At 37.7% G+C, this 16,572-nt stretch overlaps 1 protein-coding gene across 7 annotated transcripts in view; it reads left to right on the forward strand.

Annotated features, from left to right (window-relative positions):
- The window catches only part of mctp1a (multiple C2 domains, transmembrane 1a), an 890,372-nt gene that overhangs the window by 301,289 nt on the left and 572,511 nt on the right, over window positions 1-16,572 (forward strand). For 6 of the 7 annotated variants that reach the window (XM_051929433.1, XM_051929436.1, XM_051929434.1 and 3 more), the window contains exon 2: window positions 2,273-2,387. In XM_051929433.1, coding sequence (XP_051785393.1) covers window positions 2,273-2,387 — 115 coding nt within the window. Of the gene's footprint in view, window positions 1-1,983; window positions 2,115-2,272; window positions 2,388-16,572 lie in introns of those variants that run through there. The other variant, XM_051929437.1, reaches the window with a different exon arrangement.

Here is a 16,572-nt window from a genome sequence, read left to right on the forward strand (position 1 = left end):
CTGCGGTGGTGTTAGGTGGCAGTGAACAGCAGTGGGCACAGAGTACAACAGATGGAAGAAAGAGAGAGAAGGTGGTGGCTGGGAGAAAAAAGAATTGTGTGTTTCTCCCAGATGATAAGCAGCAGATATGTCACACCTTGGGTTAGACCCTAAAAAAGATGGCCCTTTCCTTTATGTATGAGAATAGCTACTTTTTCAGTATACGTATTGCTCCCTATCAGTATCAAGAAGGCAAGGTTCAATTGCTACTTATTCAAGCAGTTTGGATTTTAGGTTAAAGATAATGAGGCAGGGCGGCACGGTGGCGCAGTGGTAGCGCTGCTGCCTTGCAATTAGGAGACCCAGGTTCGCTTCTCAGGTCCTCCCTGCATGGAGTTTGCATGTCCTCCCCGTGTCTGCTTGGGTTTCCTCCGGGTGTTCCGGTTTCCTCCCACAGTCCAAAGACATGCAGGTTAGGTGGATTGGCGATTCTAAATTGGCCCTAGTGTGTGCTTGGTGTGTGGGTGTGTTTGTGTGTGTCTTGCGGTGGGTTGGCACCCTGCCCGGGATTGGTTCCTGCCTTGTGCCCTGTGTTGGCTGGGATTGGCTCCAGCAGACCCCTGTGTTCGGATTCAGCAGGTTGGAAAATGGATGGATGGATGGATAATGAAGCAAACGTATAGAAAGGAAGTTTTACTTCCCAATTATATGCTACATACTGTATATCCTCCTATATCCTAAAAAGAGAAATGTCTTTATGATTGTGAATCTGATTTGGTGTTGCCTGAGTGTGGGTATATATTTGAGTGAATCCTGCAATAGACTTGGTCTCCATTCAGAACTGGTTCCTGCCATGCACGCGATGATGCTGGAATATGCTTCATCTCTTACCTTAAAATGAAAGCAATATCAATCTTTCAAGGGTGCTATAGTCTTTTTTACTGCTGTCTTATAGTTTCAGGAGCCTGAGTCTGAATACTGCCTCAGTGAGTATTAGTGTCTACTTCGCATGTTGTTTCTATGCCCATTTGAAAATTTCTTCTAGTACTTTAGTTTATAGTGGTGTATTTCAAGTTCATTTGGAACTCAAAATTGGCCTAGTCTAAGTGAATGTGGGTCTGAAGGTGAGATGGCCTTGTGATCAAAGACAGAGTAGGACCCCCTGGGTGACTTGGATCCTTAACAGAGGGCTCATAATACTTTTAACATTGCAGTGAGTGGACTCTGGGTCATTTAATGCTGTGCAGTATATCTCACTTTTGGTTATTGTCACTGGGGGTGGTCCCTTTGGTCATTTGGGTTCATAGATACTCCATTGTTTCAGTTCCCCTTGTTCATTCTAACTCAAAGATAAATGATTGTTTCCTTGAGCACTTTGGTAAAAATGCCCCTTGCCATGACTGGTCCCTTGGCATGCAACCAGAACACCCTAAAGGTAGATCCATCCATCCATGCTTGGGATACACTGGTGCCCTGTCCAAGCTTGGTCCCTGCCTTGCACCAGGTGCTGCTGGCAAAGTTTCCTGACCCAGAATTGAATTAAGCAGCCTCAGTAAATGGACGATAGACACACTTTAACTTTGTTCTGTACCTAGAGTATGGTATTTTCATCATAAAGCATTAATAAAACAGAAATGAATTGTAACATTAATAAGAAAGGTATTATTAAAAAATGAGCATCCAATGGCCATTATGAATATTTCTAAAGAAATGCTGTCGGGTTTTGTCATCATGGTATAAATAAACCGAAAGTTACTTCATTGCATTTCTGTTATGTTTCAGCTGTTCTTCTCTAAATGTCTGACAAGGTCTGACAGAACCAAGCAGCTGTCATTTTATGAATCTTGGCTTTGGGTATTAAAAGATGAAATTTATTGTGTTGTTGCCAAAGTAGATACTATTGTCAGTGCCTGACACTTATATGGCACTTACAATTATTCACTCACTAGGATGAGGTTTCCTGTAGCAACGCCCACTGTCTTTATTTGCTCTCATGCTTCCTGGGCCTACAGCAGTCTTAACACAGACTCAGTCATGGGTTACACTGTAACCTGGGAATATACAGCAAACTCTTTTGGATTTCTAAGAGGTAGATCAACTAAAAAGGGAACATGGAAGATGCTGAAAAATTGCTGGTGACTATAACTAATTGATTTTTTGATTATGGAAAGTTTGCATGGACCCTGCTGTCCTGAATAACTCAGTGCTGCAACAAACTCACATAGACTTGTGTCTTTCACTGTAGCCTGACTCTCAAATGATGTATTTTGTTTTTTTTTGTTTGCCTCTTTAGGGTATAAATAAAGTTGGTCCAAGTAATGCAGAAACTTCAACATCTAATCCAGGAATGTTCCAGCTGGACATTGTATTGAAGAAAGGCCACAACTTAGCCATACGAGATAGAGGAGGTAATTTGAGTTTATATCTTTAAGAAACTTACAGATGTTTTGCTATTTTTTTTCTCTATATTGGACCTTATTTATTTAACAATTTTGTAACAAAAGAGGAAATCTGTTTCATCAATTTGTTTTACTGATTTTTAATATGTCTTAGAGTTTGGTGAGCCAAAGCATTAATTTGATAAAGGATTCAAACAACAGTCAATTCACTCTGTGCAGGGCTGCAGATTTTTTCCTTCTGACCACTCTCTTAATCAGAAGCTAATTTGAGCTCTTTGTTTGATTAGATATAATGCTTGGCAGGTATTGGATGGCCCTGCTCTGGGCACAGTCTTTGGCTAATTTACCTGAGACAAATTGTACTGTAGAGAAATCTAGTATGTCTGTCTATATATGCCTGGTACGAGACACTTGAGCTGCTTTATTGTAAAATGACTGCAGTTCAAAGCCAATTTAGAAAAGGCAGTATAGAAAATAAAATCAGTTGTGGCACAGAAATCAACACATTTAATACAGAACTTTTCTGAGTTTAGCATTTAAGGTTAAATCATATGAAATTCTATGAAAGAAAGTGAATGGATAATATGAAACAGTTTACTGCGAGTTATCCCCACAGATCATCCATGAGCAGTTCAGGCCAAATTGATCATTACTCACCATGCTATTACACACACAACTCCAACCGAGTGACCCTTGACCTCTGCCTACAAAATAACACTACTCTAAAGCCCTATTTCTTTTCATTCAGGCCCAACTGGTGCTTCTTCATTACCAGGATTCATCCAGAGTGCAATTCTCTGACTGTTTGTGCCAAAGCCCAACTTATCCTTGTTCAGGATGCTCAGCATATTCTAATGTTCCTCTATCTGCGGTGGGTTGGCACCCTGCCCGGGATTGGTTCCTCTATTTCTATTTCATCTTAGACAAACCCCTACCATAACATACTATTTTATTTTGCCCTGAACTGACTAACCATTGCTCAGCAATAAGAAAGGCCTGCTCTCTAAGACTTTTTTGTAGACCTACCTGATTCTTGCTTATTAACCAGACTGACCTGTACTGTAGTGCAGGGATTCTTAAACTTTTTAAGCTCAAGACCCAAATAAGAAAATCAGTACCATACTGGAACCCCAAAACTTTTATTATCATAATGACACTAGAGCCACACATAAACAAATAACAATGGCCATGTAATAAATAGTAGACATTTCGGTTTCCTTTCAAGTATCTCTCTCACATGAATATTAGTAAAATGATACAAAACATAGAAAAGATTCCTAAGGTGTAACAATGTCAGCTTAAATGGTTAGTGTAAGCTTTTGCAAAGCTGGCCGAAATAAATTCTTGGAGTCCAGCACAATGTTCCCTCTAAGGAGTAGCATATAGTGAGCAAAAAACATTGTTTATGAGCGACATTTTGTTTCAGCCAAAAATTTATGAGCACCAACTCCGACGGTCGGAGTGAGCGATCGTGCGATAAGTACGAGCGACGCCGTCGGAATGAGCGATTGTGCGGGAAGTATGAGCGACGCTCTGAATTCGTGTGAGCGATCGCTCACGCGCTCAGCTTAGAGGGAACATTGGTCCAGCATGAGGATGTGATCATTTCTGAAAGATTTGTATGAATGGGTCACTTAATTATGTTATTACTATTGTTCATATGTTTATTAGCAAAACAACTTAGCCACCAATAACATTTTTTTTCAATTTCCATGATACACTCAATGAAATTTCTCATGTAGAAAAATATTTCTCAATGGAGTTTGAGAAATTTTCTTTGTGCCTGGCATCGCTTGCCTGTTTCTGAGATGCTTGGGCAGGCCTTTCGACCTTGTTGTGTTACAGCATACATGTCCACATGTGCAGCCTGAACTTTTCAGTTCCACTTTGGGGCCTGAAAGATAAGAATCCTTCTAAGCGGCCATTGTTTGCATTTTCAATGATGCAGATTAAAGGCTGTGTGAACTTGTTATCTTGCTGCATTGGAATAGCTGTCATCAACATTGTCATGAATTGTGTTGATTTATTAAATTACAATATAATTTAGCACTTTGTTCTTTAAGCAAAATGTTAAAATGAAAAGATCTGGACCTGAAGAATTATATTGTACATTCTTGAACTGATGTTGTGATTTTGTTGAGTGTTGACTGTTATGTTTTACCTCTGCAGTGTGTCATCTACTAAATGAATATTCTTTTGTGTTTCTGCTTTCAGTGTTAAATATATGGTGTAGTTGAAATATATTTTAATACTGTCCAGACTAAATGATTTTTGGCATTATTCAGTTGACATTTTATCACCATTAATGACATAGGATTAGAAATGAATACATTAGAGGGTCAGCTCAAGTTGGATGGCTGGGAGACGACGTCAGATAGGCAAGATTGCATTGGTTTGGACATGTGCAGAGAAGAGATGGTATATTGAGAGAAGGATGCTAAGGATAGAGCTGTTAGGGAAGAGGAAAGGAGGAAGGCCTAAGAGAAGGTTAATGGATGTGGTGAGAGAGGACATGCAGATGATGGGTGTTACAGAACAAGATGCAGAGGACAGGAAGATATGGAAGAAGATGATCCACTGTGGCAACCCCTAACAGGAGCAGCCGAAAGAAGAGCAAGAATGACAGCAGCCTAATACATTGTGAAATGCAGTGTCTCTCACTCACTCCCTGTCACATTTACTTTCCGACCTTCAACGGCTCCTTCCAAGTGGCACCAGTTATCTTTTCTGTACCTTGTCCATTACAAGCACACTGTTCACTTGAGGTCAGACGCAATGCCATCTACATTTACTTATCCCAATTCTGTGAGTCAATTCAAGCCAGGAAAGTTCCTACAAATCGTTGGGAGCCACATAACCCAGTCTAATAGATATTAGTAGAGTTGTCAAGTCTTTTAAGAGTCAAAGGTACTGCTATATGTTCAGGATCATATCTCGGTTTTACACTTGCTTTCTCTCTCTGTGTCTCTATTGCTGTCACAAACATAGTCTGCATGATTCCATTAATCGCTAGTTCTTCAGGACTCTGTCCTTTCTAATTTTCTGGAGATACTAAGCCCCCCAGTTTTCATGGAAAAAATGACCCTGAATACAAGTACCTACTGACAGTGTTCAAAGTGATTCTGGAATTTTGGTAATGAACAAAGTGCTGAGCAGAACTAAACAGAAAAGACATTGGTAGAAGTCAGTGCCTTACACAGCACAAAAGAGTGTCCAAAATAAAGCTGCAATAAAAGAGCAGCAAGTACCCCAATAATTCAAAGTCTGCATCCACTTTGTGAACATGTAAATAATCATTGTTGTTTGATATAATCAATGTACACATAAGATCTTCTTTAGGATTCCTCCTTGTAATGGAAAATCACTCAAACTAGGTTGTCTGCCTCATTGCTCTTCGTTCTGATAGTGGACAAGCATCAGAATTTAGTGTAGAGTATAACAGTTTTATTTCTGAGACAGTAATGAGGAGGGACTGTTAAAACCCATAAGTGATAGGGTAGTAAGTAAATATTTGCTATACACTATTATACCAAATACCAGTGTCATCTGCAGCAAAGATAAGAAGACTCTGGGATGCTGAGCATAATATATTTTTTCAATCATCTTCTGTCCAACGTCTGTGTTCTTTTGCCCATTTTAACCTTTTCTTTCTATTTGCCAGTTTCACATATGGCTTTTTCTTTGAAATTGTGCCTATAAGGCCAGCATCCCAGAATCCTCTTTTCTCTGGTGTAGATGACACTGGTATTTGGCATGTATTTAAAGAAGAAGTCAACTAGGGACCAGTGACCAGTCCATTATTTGTTTCTCAAACTTCAGACTCTGATGTCCAAATCCTCTTATCCAGTTGCCTACCAGGGCCTTCACCTTCTTTTTCTATCCTGATTAGATCCAGTTTGCCCTCTTCTCTCAAGACAGTAACAGTCAGCATTGTGTGAAATTTGCAGTTTCTTGTCAACCTATCATATGGAATAGCCTTCATTCTGAAAAAAATGTATAATGACATGACATGTTTCTTGAGAAAGCTGTTTTAGTTTGGCCATTTTCAAACCCCGAACTGAGCTTAAGGAATGCCAGTACCTTGCAACCCAAGTAAATAGAATAACAGATGCCATTGGTGCTAATGCACTTGCAAACATTTCTCTAATAACCAATTCACATTTAAACAGGACTAATCAAGTATAAGTTTAGGGAGCTTACCATTAGCAGGAATGGATCCTGAAAAGGGGGCTTTGCATTCATATGTGAAAATCAGTCATTTAAAGCAGTAATAGCCATTATAAACATTAGTAATGCCTTGGCTATACTTTTATATCAATTTAATGGTATCCTGATAAAATATCAATATCTATCTATCTATCTATCTATCTATCTATCTATCTATCTATCTATCTATCTATCTATCTATCTATCTATCTATCTATCTATCTATCTATCTGATAGATAGATAGATAGATAGATAGATAGATAGATAGATAGATAGATAGATAGATAGATAGATAGATAGATAGATAGATAGATAGATAGATAGATAGATAGATAGATAGATAGATAGATAGATACTTTATAAATCCCAAGGGGAAATTCACATACTCCAGCAGCAGCATACTGATACAAAAAAAAAAACAATATTAAATTAAAGAGTAATAAAAATGTAGGTAAAAAATAGACAATAACTTTGAATAATGTTAACGTTTAAAGGGGTGGATTCTATCAAAAACATGAAAATTTTTGGGTGACTGCAATGTTTTGAATGGTAGTGGATTTTGGTGAGGCAAGATACATGGAGAAATTGTTTATGTCAGTTGTACACACAAGGAGTGTTGACATTTAAAAAACAACCTTATACAGCACCCATCTTGCACCCCCATCAACACTCTATTTACACGTGGCACACGGAAGTTACATGATGTATGGTTTCTTCATAGTGCTGCTATAAAACATAACAGGGCCCAAACACAATGTCTGAACTTTGACGTAATATCAAGGGATGATCCTTGCAAAGGAGAGACTAATAGTGCTTCTAATATACATTTAAAGTATAGAATTTGGGTTTTCACTTGCATGTTCCTCTACTTTGTATATTTTTTCCTTTGTCTTGATTTTCATGTTTATTATCGTGCTTTGGTTCTGGCTTGCTTTCTGACAATTCTTTTGAAAGTCCGTTATTGAAAGAGCTTTATTTATTGGTGGCACATTTCTTCTCTCCTTCCTGAGATATTTGTAATTCAGTTTCTCCAAATATTATCATACTAATAAGCATTTTGAGCTAAAGAACCTGCTAACACATGCACACTGTTTTAAATGGTGCTAATTCAACTTGTGTTATCACTGACTAGGTGATCAGTTAAGCAGATTATTTTCAACCCTGCTGCTGCAATGCTAGAGATGCAAATCCCAGTGTACAAAAGCCACTATGTTATAGAAAAGTGCTTTTTTTTAAGTTATACACAATTAACAATAACTGATTCATTTCAGGAAAGTACATTCCATTTGACCAAATAACATTTGAAAGTCTGAATACTGTCTAATCAGATCCTGCTCAGTTATTATCAAGCTTTTTTTTATATTTCAGTTAATCGGTTATAATTCAGAGAATATGATTTTTGTCTAATTTGAGATAATATAGATTACCCACCGAGTTATAGAGGGTGGTTTGGGGTTCTTCCAGTTGGTAACATAAGTCTAGTGCTAATAGTTGGGTGTAGGCTATTTCAGTTGATTTATTGCTATGCACTTTAACCCAATTCTGAAGTACATTAAATATCACTGTTAATGGATTAGGTATGATTGTAATTCAGAATCTGTTTGAAAAGTATGTAAAGGTTTTTGGCAAAAGTATGTTAATTCATTGCATTCCCAGAACATATGGCTTAGTGAAACTAGAACCAGATGGCAGCACTCACAGTTTGGGTCATGCCCTGGGTACATTTTGGACAACTTTGAACAAGATCAATGTGACCGATGGAAGACCTTTAGTTAAATTATGTAATGCTTGGCACATATAGAATCAGAATGTATTTTATGTATGGCTAAGTTCCACTCCTTTTCTGAGATGCCAATTGAAAGATACCTTTTCTTACTGTTCCCTAGCATCTTTGAAGGGTAAATAGGTTGAAATATTTTTTTATATTGTTGAAATGCTCTCTGAGTCTTCATCAAGATTAATCAAAATGACCTTTGGTATTGATATGAGTGTGAGATTTGTAAAGTTTGATAGGTTTTTTTCAATAAAATTTCTTATTTGCTTATAGGAAAAATTGTGTGCCAGGAAAGATACTTTTGGCGCATAATTGTTCATAAGATGCAAATATGTTGTTTGTATAAAGATTTATTAGTATCTTAATCCCTAGTGTTTTCCATAAATTATGTATGTTTTAGAAGGTGGGAAAAGGTGATTATATGAATAGTAAAAAGAAGTATGAGCTTTTATAATGTGAAATTTGTTCTGCATTGGTTCCATATTTTATATAATAGGTTGACAATTGGATCGTTCCTAGATTGACAATAGTTAGTATTGAGTAGAGCACAAAGCAGGACCTACAAGGAAGATTTCGAACGGGAATTGTTTTCCATTGTAAGCCATGCCAATGTGGATTTGTATATTTCTGCCAATTTCCAAGACTCTTTTGTACGAGTATTTGCTGCCTAGTTCTAAAATATAAAGTATATACATGTATATATATATATATAAACTAGGGGGCTTTGCCCCCTGCTCACTTCGCCTGCCAACCCCCGTGCTTACGCTACACACTAACTTCTTTGCAGTTCTGCCGCTCGCGTATGGGGATGTGGATGTACAATTTACTGACTGTTTTACATTACAGTGAGTAATTAACCATATTAAAAAATATTAAAACATTATAATTTGAATGTAAATTATGCGTCATGTTGAGTTAGAGTTATTCATTGCGTACGATTTTGTTCTGTTTAGCTTTGAAATTAACACGCAAAAACTTTTTAAGCTTACACTTTTTCTGTAAAACCTAAGTAAAAACTATTTTTTTAATTAACTTTTCATCAATATCGCATTGAATTGTGATTCTGTGTTTGGACTTTCATCGTCACAATGCCACATATAACTTCCTGTGAGTGAATTTCGTTTCTTTCTCTCTATTAAATAAAATGACTTTTTCGAATGTTTGGCTCTGAGATTTGTAAATTGTCTTCGCAAAAGCTATTATAACAGAAAACAGTTAACATTTTAATACGAATGGCATATCAAGATCTCCTTTGTTGTCTAATGTTATCCCATGAAGATATACTACATTACCTTTTTTGGATACATCCTTCTTTCTACAGTAATGTATGCGGAGGAAGACCGAACCATGTTAACGGTTGTAGATATTCTTTGGCATATTGTAAGTTGATGTTTTCATCTTCCGCACAATCACCACCAACTGTTTCCACATAGTCTATTGATGCGCATTTAACCAATTTGCAGTTTAACCGCGTTAATTAGTTTGACTTCATTATTTCTCGGTGTTAGGATTACCTGTGTACTCATTTTTACTGTTGATAACCCTTCGTGATGACCCTTCCAACCCTTGTGTCGTTGGAGCAAGAACTTTGTCTGTCAAAAGCATTCACACGAATGAGAGGTGAGAGTACTGTGTGCATGGTTTTCTATGGTTGAGAGTAGGGTGTGACTTGAAAACATCTAAATTGGCTAAAGTCTCGACTTGCGGTACTTGAAAAAAATCTTCCAAAAAGTCTTGTCTTGTCGCAAGATTTTTTTATTATATATATATATATATATATATATATATATATATATATATATATATTATATACTGTATATAAAGATATATCATGCTGAGAGGTGTTGTTCATTCACTGACAATTGAAACCAAACCTTCAGTGAATAAAGAGGTAATGCCTCTGCCAGACCTTCTTGAATTGCAAAAACTAATGATATATCTGACATCCAAGAAAGCTGATGAAGTGATCATCCACTGCTTATACATGATTTACCGTCTTGTGATTGACAGGAATTGTTTAAAAATGTGCCTTCCTCTCATTTGATAAATGTAAGAATATGTGAACCAACTCTGCACTACCTAACTAAATGATGATGCCACTGAAGAAAAAAACCAATTACATTTATTATTTGGATACGTGAAAGTGTGAGAGGAACTGGTGAGCCATGCAGGGCTTGTTCCTGCCTTGCACTTGATGCTGCTAGCATAGAGTTTGACCATCGAAATCCTGAACTAGTTTAAGTAGATTTGTGAGTAGCATTTTATGTTATAAGTGAAAGTGCAATGCAATGTCTTAATTTTGACTGAACGGTTTTCAATTTTACAAAGACAAAGTCTAACTAATTTTTCATGAAGACAGTCCAACAGTCCATGTTTAGATACCCATTATTCTAAGCCATTGTGCATTAAAGGGAATAATATACAGTGTTAAATTAACTGGTATGGCTTTGGGGCATGTGTGGAAACCAAATTAATCAGACTAAATTAAAAAACTTAATCTGAAAGCAATTTGAAAAATTAGCAAGCAACCCAGGCACAATACAAATAACAAAATGCTGCATGATTTACACGAAAAGCACAAGAAAGGCAGAATAATTCTTGAGAATCTTGCACTATAATGAGTTGCTTCATTAATAATGAGATATGTGTACACTCAAGGTGTGTGAGATAGGGGCCTCCAGTAAACAGATGAAAAAGGCAAACACATGTGATCACAGGTTATTAAGCTTTGTAAATGCAGGGAGTGTCCTGGAGTGAGTTATCATGCAAAAGGGAATGGTGTAGCTAGTGTACCTGTAGGTTCCATTAAGACAGCAGGAGTGGAGTTTTTTAGAGGAATGTTAGTGTCTTGCTAATGATACCAGCGGATGTCAATGTCAATTTATTTATATAGCACATTTAAAACAACATAGTAATGCTGTGGCCAAAGTGCTTTACAATAATAGAATAAAAGACAAACAAAACAAATTAACATAAAACATAAATAGAAATAAAATATATGAACATAAAATAAAATACATAATAAATAGTAGTAATGTTATATACATAAAAAATAGAAGTAATGTTATATAATCACAAAAAGGAAACCATCCGTATTACTGAAGGTCATGGAATGCAAGTGAATAGAAATAAGTCTTTAATCTTGTTTTAAACAGTTCAATTGTAGACGACTCCTTTATGTGATGAGGTAAAGACTTCCACAGGCGAGGCGCAGCAGCTGCAAAAGCCCTGTCCCCCTTAGTTTTACACTTGGTATGAGGGACAACCAGAGACGGCTGACCAGAAAATCTAAGCTCTCTAGATGGCTGATGTAAAACACACAGTTCAGATAAATATGCAGGAGCAAGCCCGTGTAAAGATTTAAAAACTAGCAGCAAGATTTTAAAATCAATTTGAAAACTGACAGGCAGCCAGTGTAAAGAAGCTAATATTGGTGAAACAGAGTCATACTTTCTTGCCCCAACCAGAAAGTGAACGGCAGCATTTTGGACCAACTGTAACCTGTGTATCAGGGATTTATTAATCCCAGAACACAGCGAGTTGCAGTAATTGAGGCGAGAAAAAATAAACGCATGAGTAGCTATCTCAAGATCCCTAGAAGATAAAAAAGGCTTTATCTTACCTAATAGAATAAGTTGGAAAAAGCAACTCTTGACTACAGAATTTACTTGTTTCTCAAAAGAGAGGTTACTATCAAAGGTAACACCAAGATTGTGGACTTGAGGTTTGGAAAGGACAGAGAAAGAGCCGAGAAGTCCAAGACCAAAGCTGATGGACCCACTATAAGCACCTCTGTTTTATTTTGATTTAGATCAAGAAAATTATTAGCCATCCAGGATCTTAGTTCAGACAGACAGTAGTGTAGTTGATTTGTTGATTTGTTGTAGAGTTGCAGACAGGAATATAAACCTGAATATCATCAACATAGCAGTGAAAAGAAATGTTAAATTTCCTAAAAATAGCTCCAATAGGGTGAAGGTATATGGAGAATAAAATAGGACCCAAAATGGATCCCTGAGGAACACCATATTTAAGAGGAGCAGTAGAAGAAGAAGAAGTTGAATTAAAAGTCACTGATGTGCAAACTAGGAGGGAGTCTTTAAATAAAAGGCAAGATTTGATGCACAGAAAACCTAGAGATGGCCAGATGGTAACATAGGCTGGTGGTCCAAGGACTTCATAGGCTTGTATGTGACAGAGGTTTTACATAGGTACTGGATGTCAGGCTAATGCATGAATGGCTGCTTCCTACCCAGAGCACATTTAGTGTCAAATCAGAAGGTGAGTTGGCTGGATGGCTCATTGGAAGTACAGTAATGTCATAAGCCAAATAAACAATACCAATAATAACAAAGGAAAGCCCAGAAAACACATAGACCTCAGAATTACAGTTTGTGTAAAATATGATCTCCATTATCTGACTCTCAGCATAGCTTTAAACAGTAATCTCAATCAATAAATAAACAAATATACCTCATAGACCAATAATAACCTTAAATTCACATGCACATGTCTGCCTGTGAAGTGTCGTGTGACAGAAACAGTTTGTCATCTTTTTTCCAATATAATGTCACTTTTGGATGGCTGCCACTTTGAATGTTATTTTTACATTCAGTTTGTGATCTGTTCTCTTATTCTCCTTTTAGACTAACGTCCACCATATTATTTATTTACATCATTCTTCATTACCTTATTTTATACCTCTGTTTCCTTCTGATTTCTTGTGTGTGTGTGTATATATACTGTAAACATACTGTATATATGTACTGAATATGTACATGCAGAGCAAATCAATTAGCCTCCCACCCACTCTCTTTTCACTCCCTGTATGATGTAAACAAATACACAATGCCCTGTCTCGATCTATCGTGCATTACACACTGCTTATACTTTGTAAAAAACAAAATTTGGCTTGTATACCAGTGATGTAATATTTTATATTACAGTGTACACTTTCTTAGTGGATCACTCTAACTTTATAAACAAAGACATGGTTTCTATTTCTTTTGATTTTGCAATATAATGCTTTGTGTTTTATATATAACTTTATGTGGGTTATTCTCTGTTATGTTATACACAAAGACTGTAAATGCTGGTGCTGTACCATGTTTTTTCATTTCTTGGACATTGCTATGACAATTGCTTACATCCTGCACTCTGGGATCACCAGTATACAGGACAAGGAGCAGTGGAGCCACAAGGACTTAATTGTTGAATTAATGTGCCAGTTACTGTATGTGGTGAGGAAAAAATTTGGATCCCATTGTACCAGGTACACCAGTCGTGTTTGTCTGTCAATTGCCATAATAAGTGATGTAAGATTAAAAAACACACTGTTGCAAGCAGTAAAGCAGCGGAAAAACAAATGTCACTCCATAGAAGTGCAGAGCCAGATTATATGCTACTCTGTCTGATTGTGGACAGACATTGCTTTGTGGACTGGCACAGATAACTTATCTGCATATATAAATGTTGATCTTACTTTGCTTATGTTAGCTAAATAAAAGAGCAAAATTTTTGAAGATTTTCTTTGGGCTTTGTGTTCACTGTGGTCCAAAAAATAGGCCTGTAAAGGTATGCAATGGGACACTTAGGCACTATGCATTGATCATTGTGTGAACCGAGTGCAGGGCATTTTTTATTTTTTTGTTTGACTTGACAGGTCTTTGACAGCCCTTTCTTTGGGAGCATTAACGGGGCCTGTCGCCTTGGCTCAGGTGTGAAAGGATGATTGGTGGATTTCAGTCCACCATGCATATTTATTAGGGCAATTTAAATAGACTTACAAAATGGCACCCGTGCTGACCTTTTATAATTTTCTACTATGTTTGAGAGCTAAGTGATTAATTTTCCACCGCTTATCCAAAAATGGTTCACCAGAGAACAGTCTTAGCAGTGAGGCCCATACATTCCTTTCTCTAGCAACACTTTCCAACTTATACTGTGGGATCCTAAGGTGTTCCAAGGCCATATGAGATATAATCCTCCCAGCGAGCCCTGAGTCTTCTGCAGGGTCTCTTCCATGCCGGTCATGTCCATATAGCATCCAGAGGGAGACGTCTTCGAGGCATTCATATCATATGCCCGAAACCACCTCAATTGGCTCCTCTTGACGTGGAGAGTCAACAGCTCTACTATGAGCTTCTTCTGGATGTCTGTGCTTCACACCTTATCTCTAAGGGGGAGCTAAGCCTCCTTGCAGAGAAAGCTCATTTTTTCCAATTGTACCTTTGATGTCATTCTTTCGGACTTTACCCAAAGCTCATGACCATAGGTGAGGGAAAGGATGTAGATCAACTGGTAAATCAAGAGCTTTGCCTTCTGACTCTGCTCCTTCTTCACCACTACAGATCGGTATAGTGACTGCACAGCCATGCTCACCTCATCCTATCCGTCAGTCTCACCATTCCTTTTCCCCTCATGCAGAGGTGCTTATACTCAAGGTAGTAATTTATCTCCCATTCAGAGAGGTCAGTCCTCCTTTATCTTATTGAGGATCATAGTCTCAAATTTGGTGGTGCTGATCCTCATCTTTGCCGCTTCACACTCGGTCATAAAACATCCCAGTGCATGCTGGAGTTCATAGTCCAACAAAGCCAACAGGACCACATTGTCTGTAAAAAAAACAGTGACACTCTTCTTCTAAGACCACTGAAGTGGACCTCCTCCTCTCCCTGGCTATGTTTTAATATCCTGTTCATGAAAATTGCAAACAAGGATAGGAGACAAAGTACAGCCCTGGCCATACCCACTGACAACACTGCTGATGTTTTTCCAAGTATGTGGACACAGGCCTCACTGTGATTATATAAGGACTGAATAACACTTATTAAAGGCCTGAGAACCCCATACTCTCCCAGTACCCTCCAAAGAATCCCTCAAGGAACACAGTCATGCACCTTCTCCAAGTCCCCAAAACATGCAGAATGATTAGCTGTACTCCCATGCCCCTCCTAGAATCCTCGTGAGGGTAAAGAGCTGATCCATTGTTCCACGGCCTGGATGAAATCCACATTGCTCCTCTTTGATCTGAGGTTCCATGACTTTTTAATACCCTGGCATAAGCTTTTCCAGGGAGACTAAGGAGCGTAACACAATGTATGAGATAAATTGTTAAAATATATTTATATTTTTCAAATCCTAAGACTTTGAGGAATAGAATTTAAGAGCAAAAAGGTCGTATCCAAATGTATAATTAGTGTTTTTGTCAAGGTATCATTGATATTTTCAGAATGACTGATTATTGTTACTTTTATTTAAAAGTATTTTAATAAAGTGTTACCACCTTACATTTTATATATTATATACAGGGAGATTCATTCGAAAGGGGCCCTGAATATTCTGTAATAAATCTCGCTTGGACAAAGCAATTTGAACGAAACCAATTGCAATGTGCTCCTCAGTATATGGAGCTTCGAACAAGCTGAGGGACCCCTGCGTTAGAGCGATGAGGTAGGCGCTGGACAGCCATCGTGATGTTAAACCTCCATTTGCAACTTCTGGATGCATACCGCCTGTATCCCTTCACTCAGTCACTCGACTTCTCATCAGGATGGTGGTGTACAGTATTGAGCAGCGCGTCTTCAAGGTGCAATCCTATTGGTTCACCAATTTGTTTAAGCGATGTCAAAATCAACTGGATGATCATGAGTTAACGGAAGTTTACTTCCAGCAAGATGGAGCAACGTGTCACACATCAGCAAGACACGTGGTAAAAATTGAGTCCTTCTTCAGCAACAGGGTAATTTCAAAAGGGGATCTGACACCACCAGACTACTTCCTTTGGGGTATGCTCAAAGGAAAAGGCTACCGGAACAAGCCTCGCACTGTGAACGATTTGAAGGAAAAAAATCTGTGAAATTGCTGCTATTCCCCCCGAGATGCTTGCCGATACATTCAGGAATATGGAACGCCATGTTGAAATGTGTCTGGCAGAAAATGGAAACCACTTCCAGCATCGCATGTAATACAATCAATTACACATACGTCAAGGTATAGCTTATTTTTTTAGTTCAGATTACTTCATCCTAATGGGAGTTACAACAGAATATTCTTGGCCTCTTTCGAGTGAATATCCCTGTATTATACTTATATAATGTAGTTGAGTTTGTGTAGAGTATGAAATCATCAAAAACATCGAACGTTTGGGAACAGTGCTTGTAAAGGTGATGGAATATGAGAGCATGTCTCAACTTCCTGAATAGGTAACTTTC

The sequence above is a fragment of the Erpetoichthys calabaricus genome, chromosome 7 (genome assembly GCF_900747795.2).
Source record: "Erpetoichthys calabaricus chromosome 7, fErpCal1.3, whole genome shotgun sequence".
Classification (NCBI taxonomy): Eukaryota; Metazoa; Chordata; class Cladistia; order Polypteriformes; family Polypteridae; genus Erpetoichthys; species Erpetoichthys calabaricus.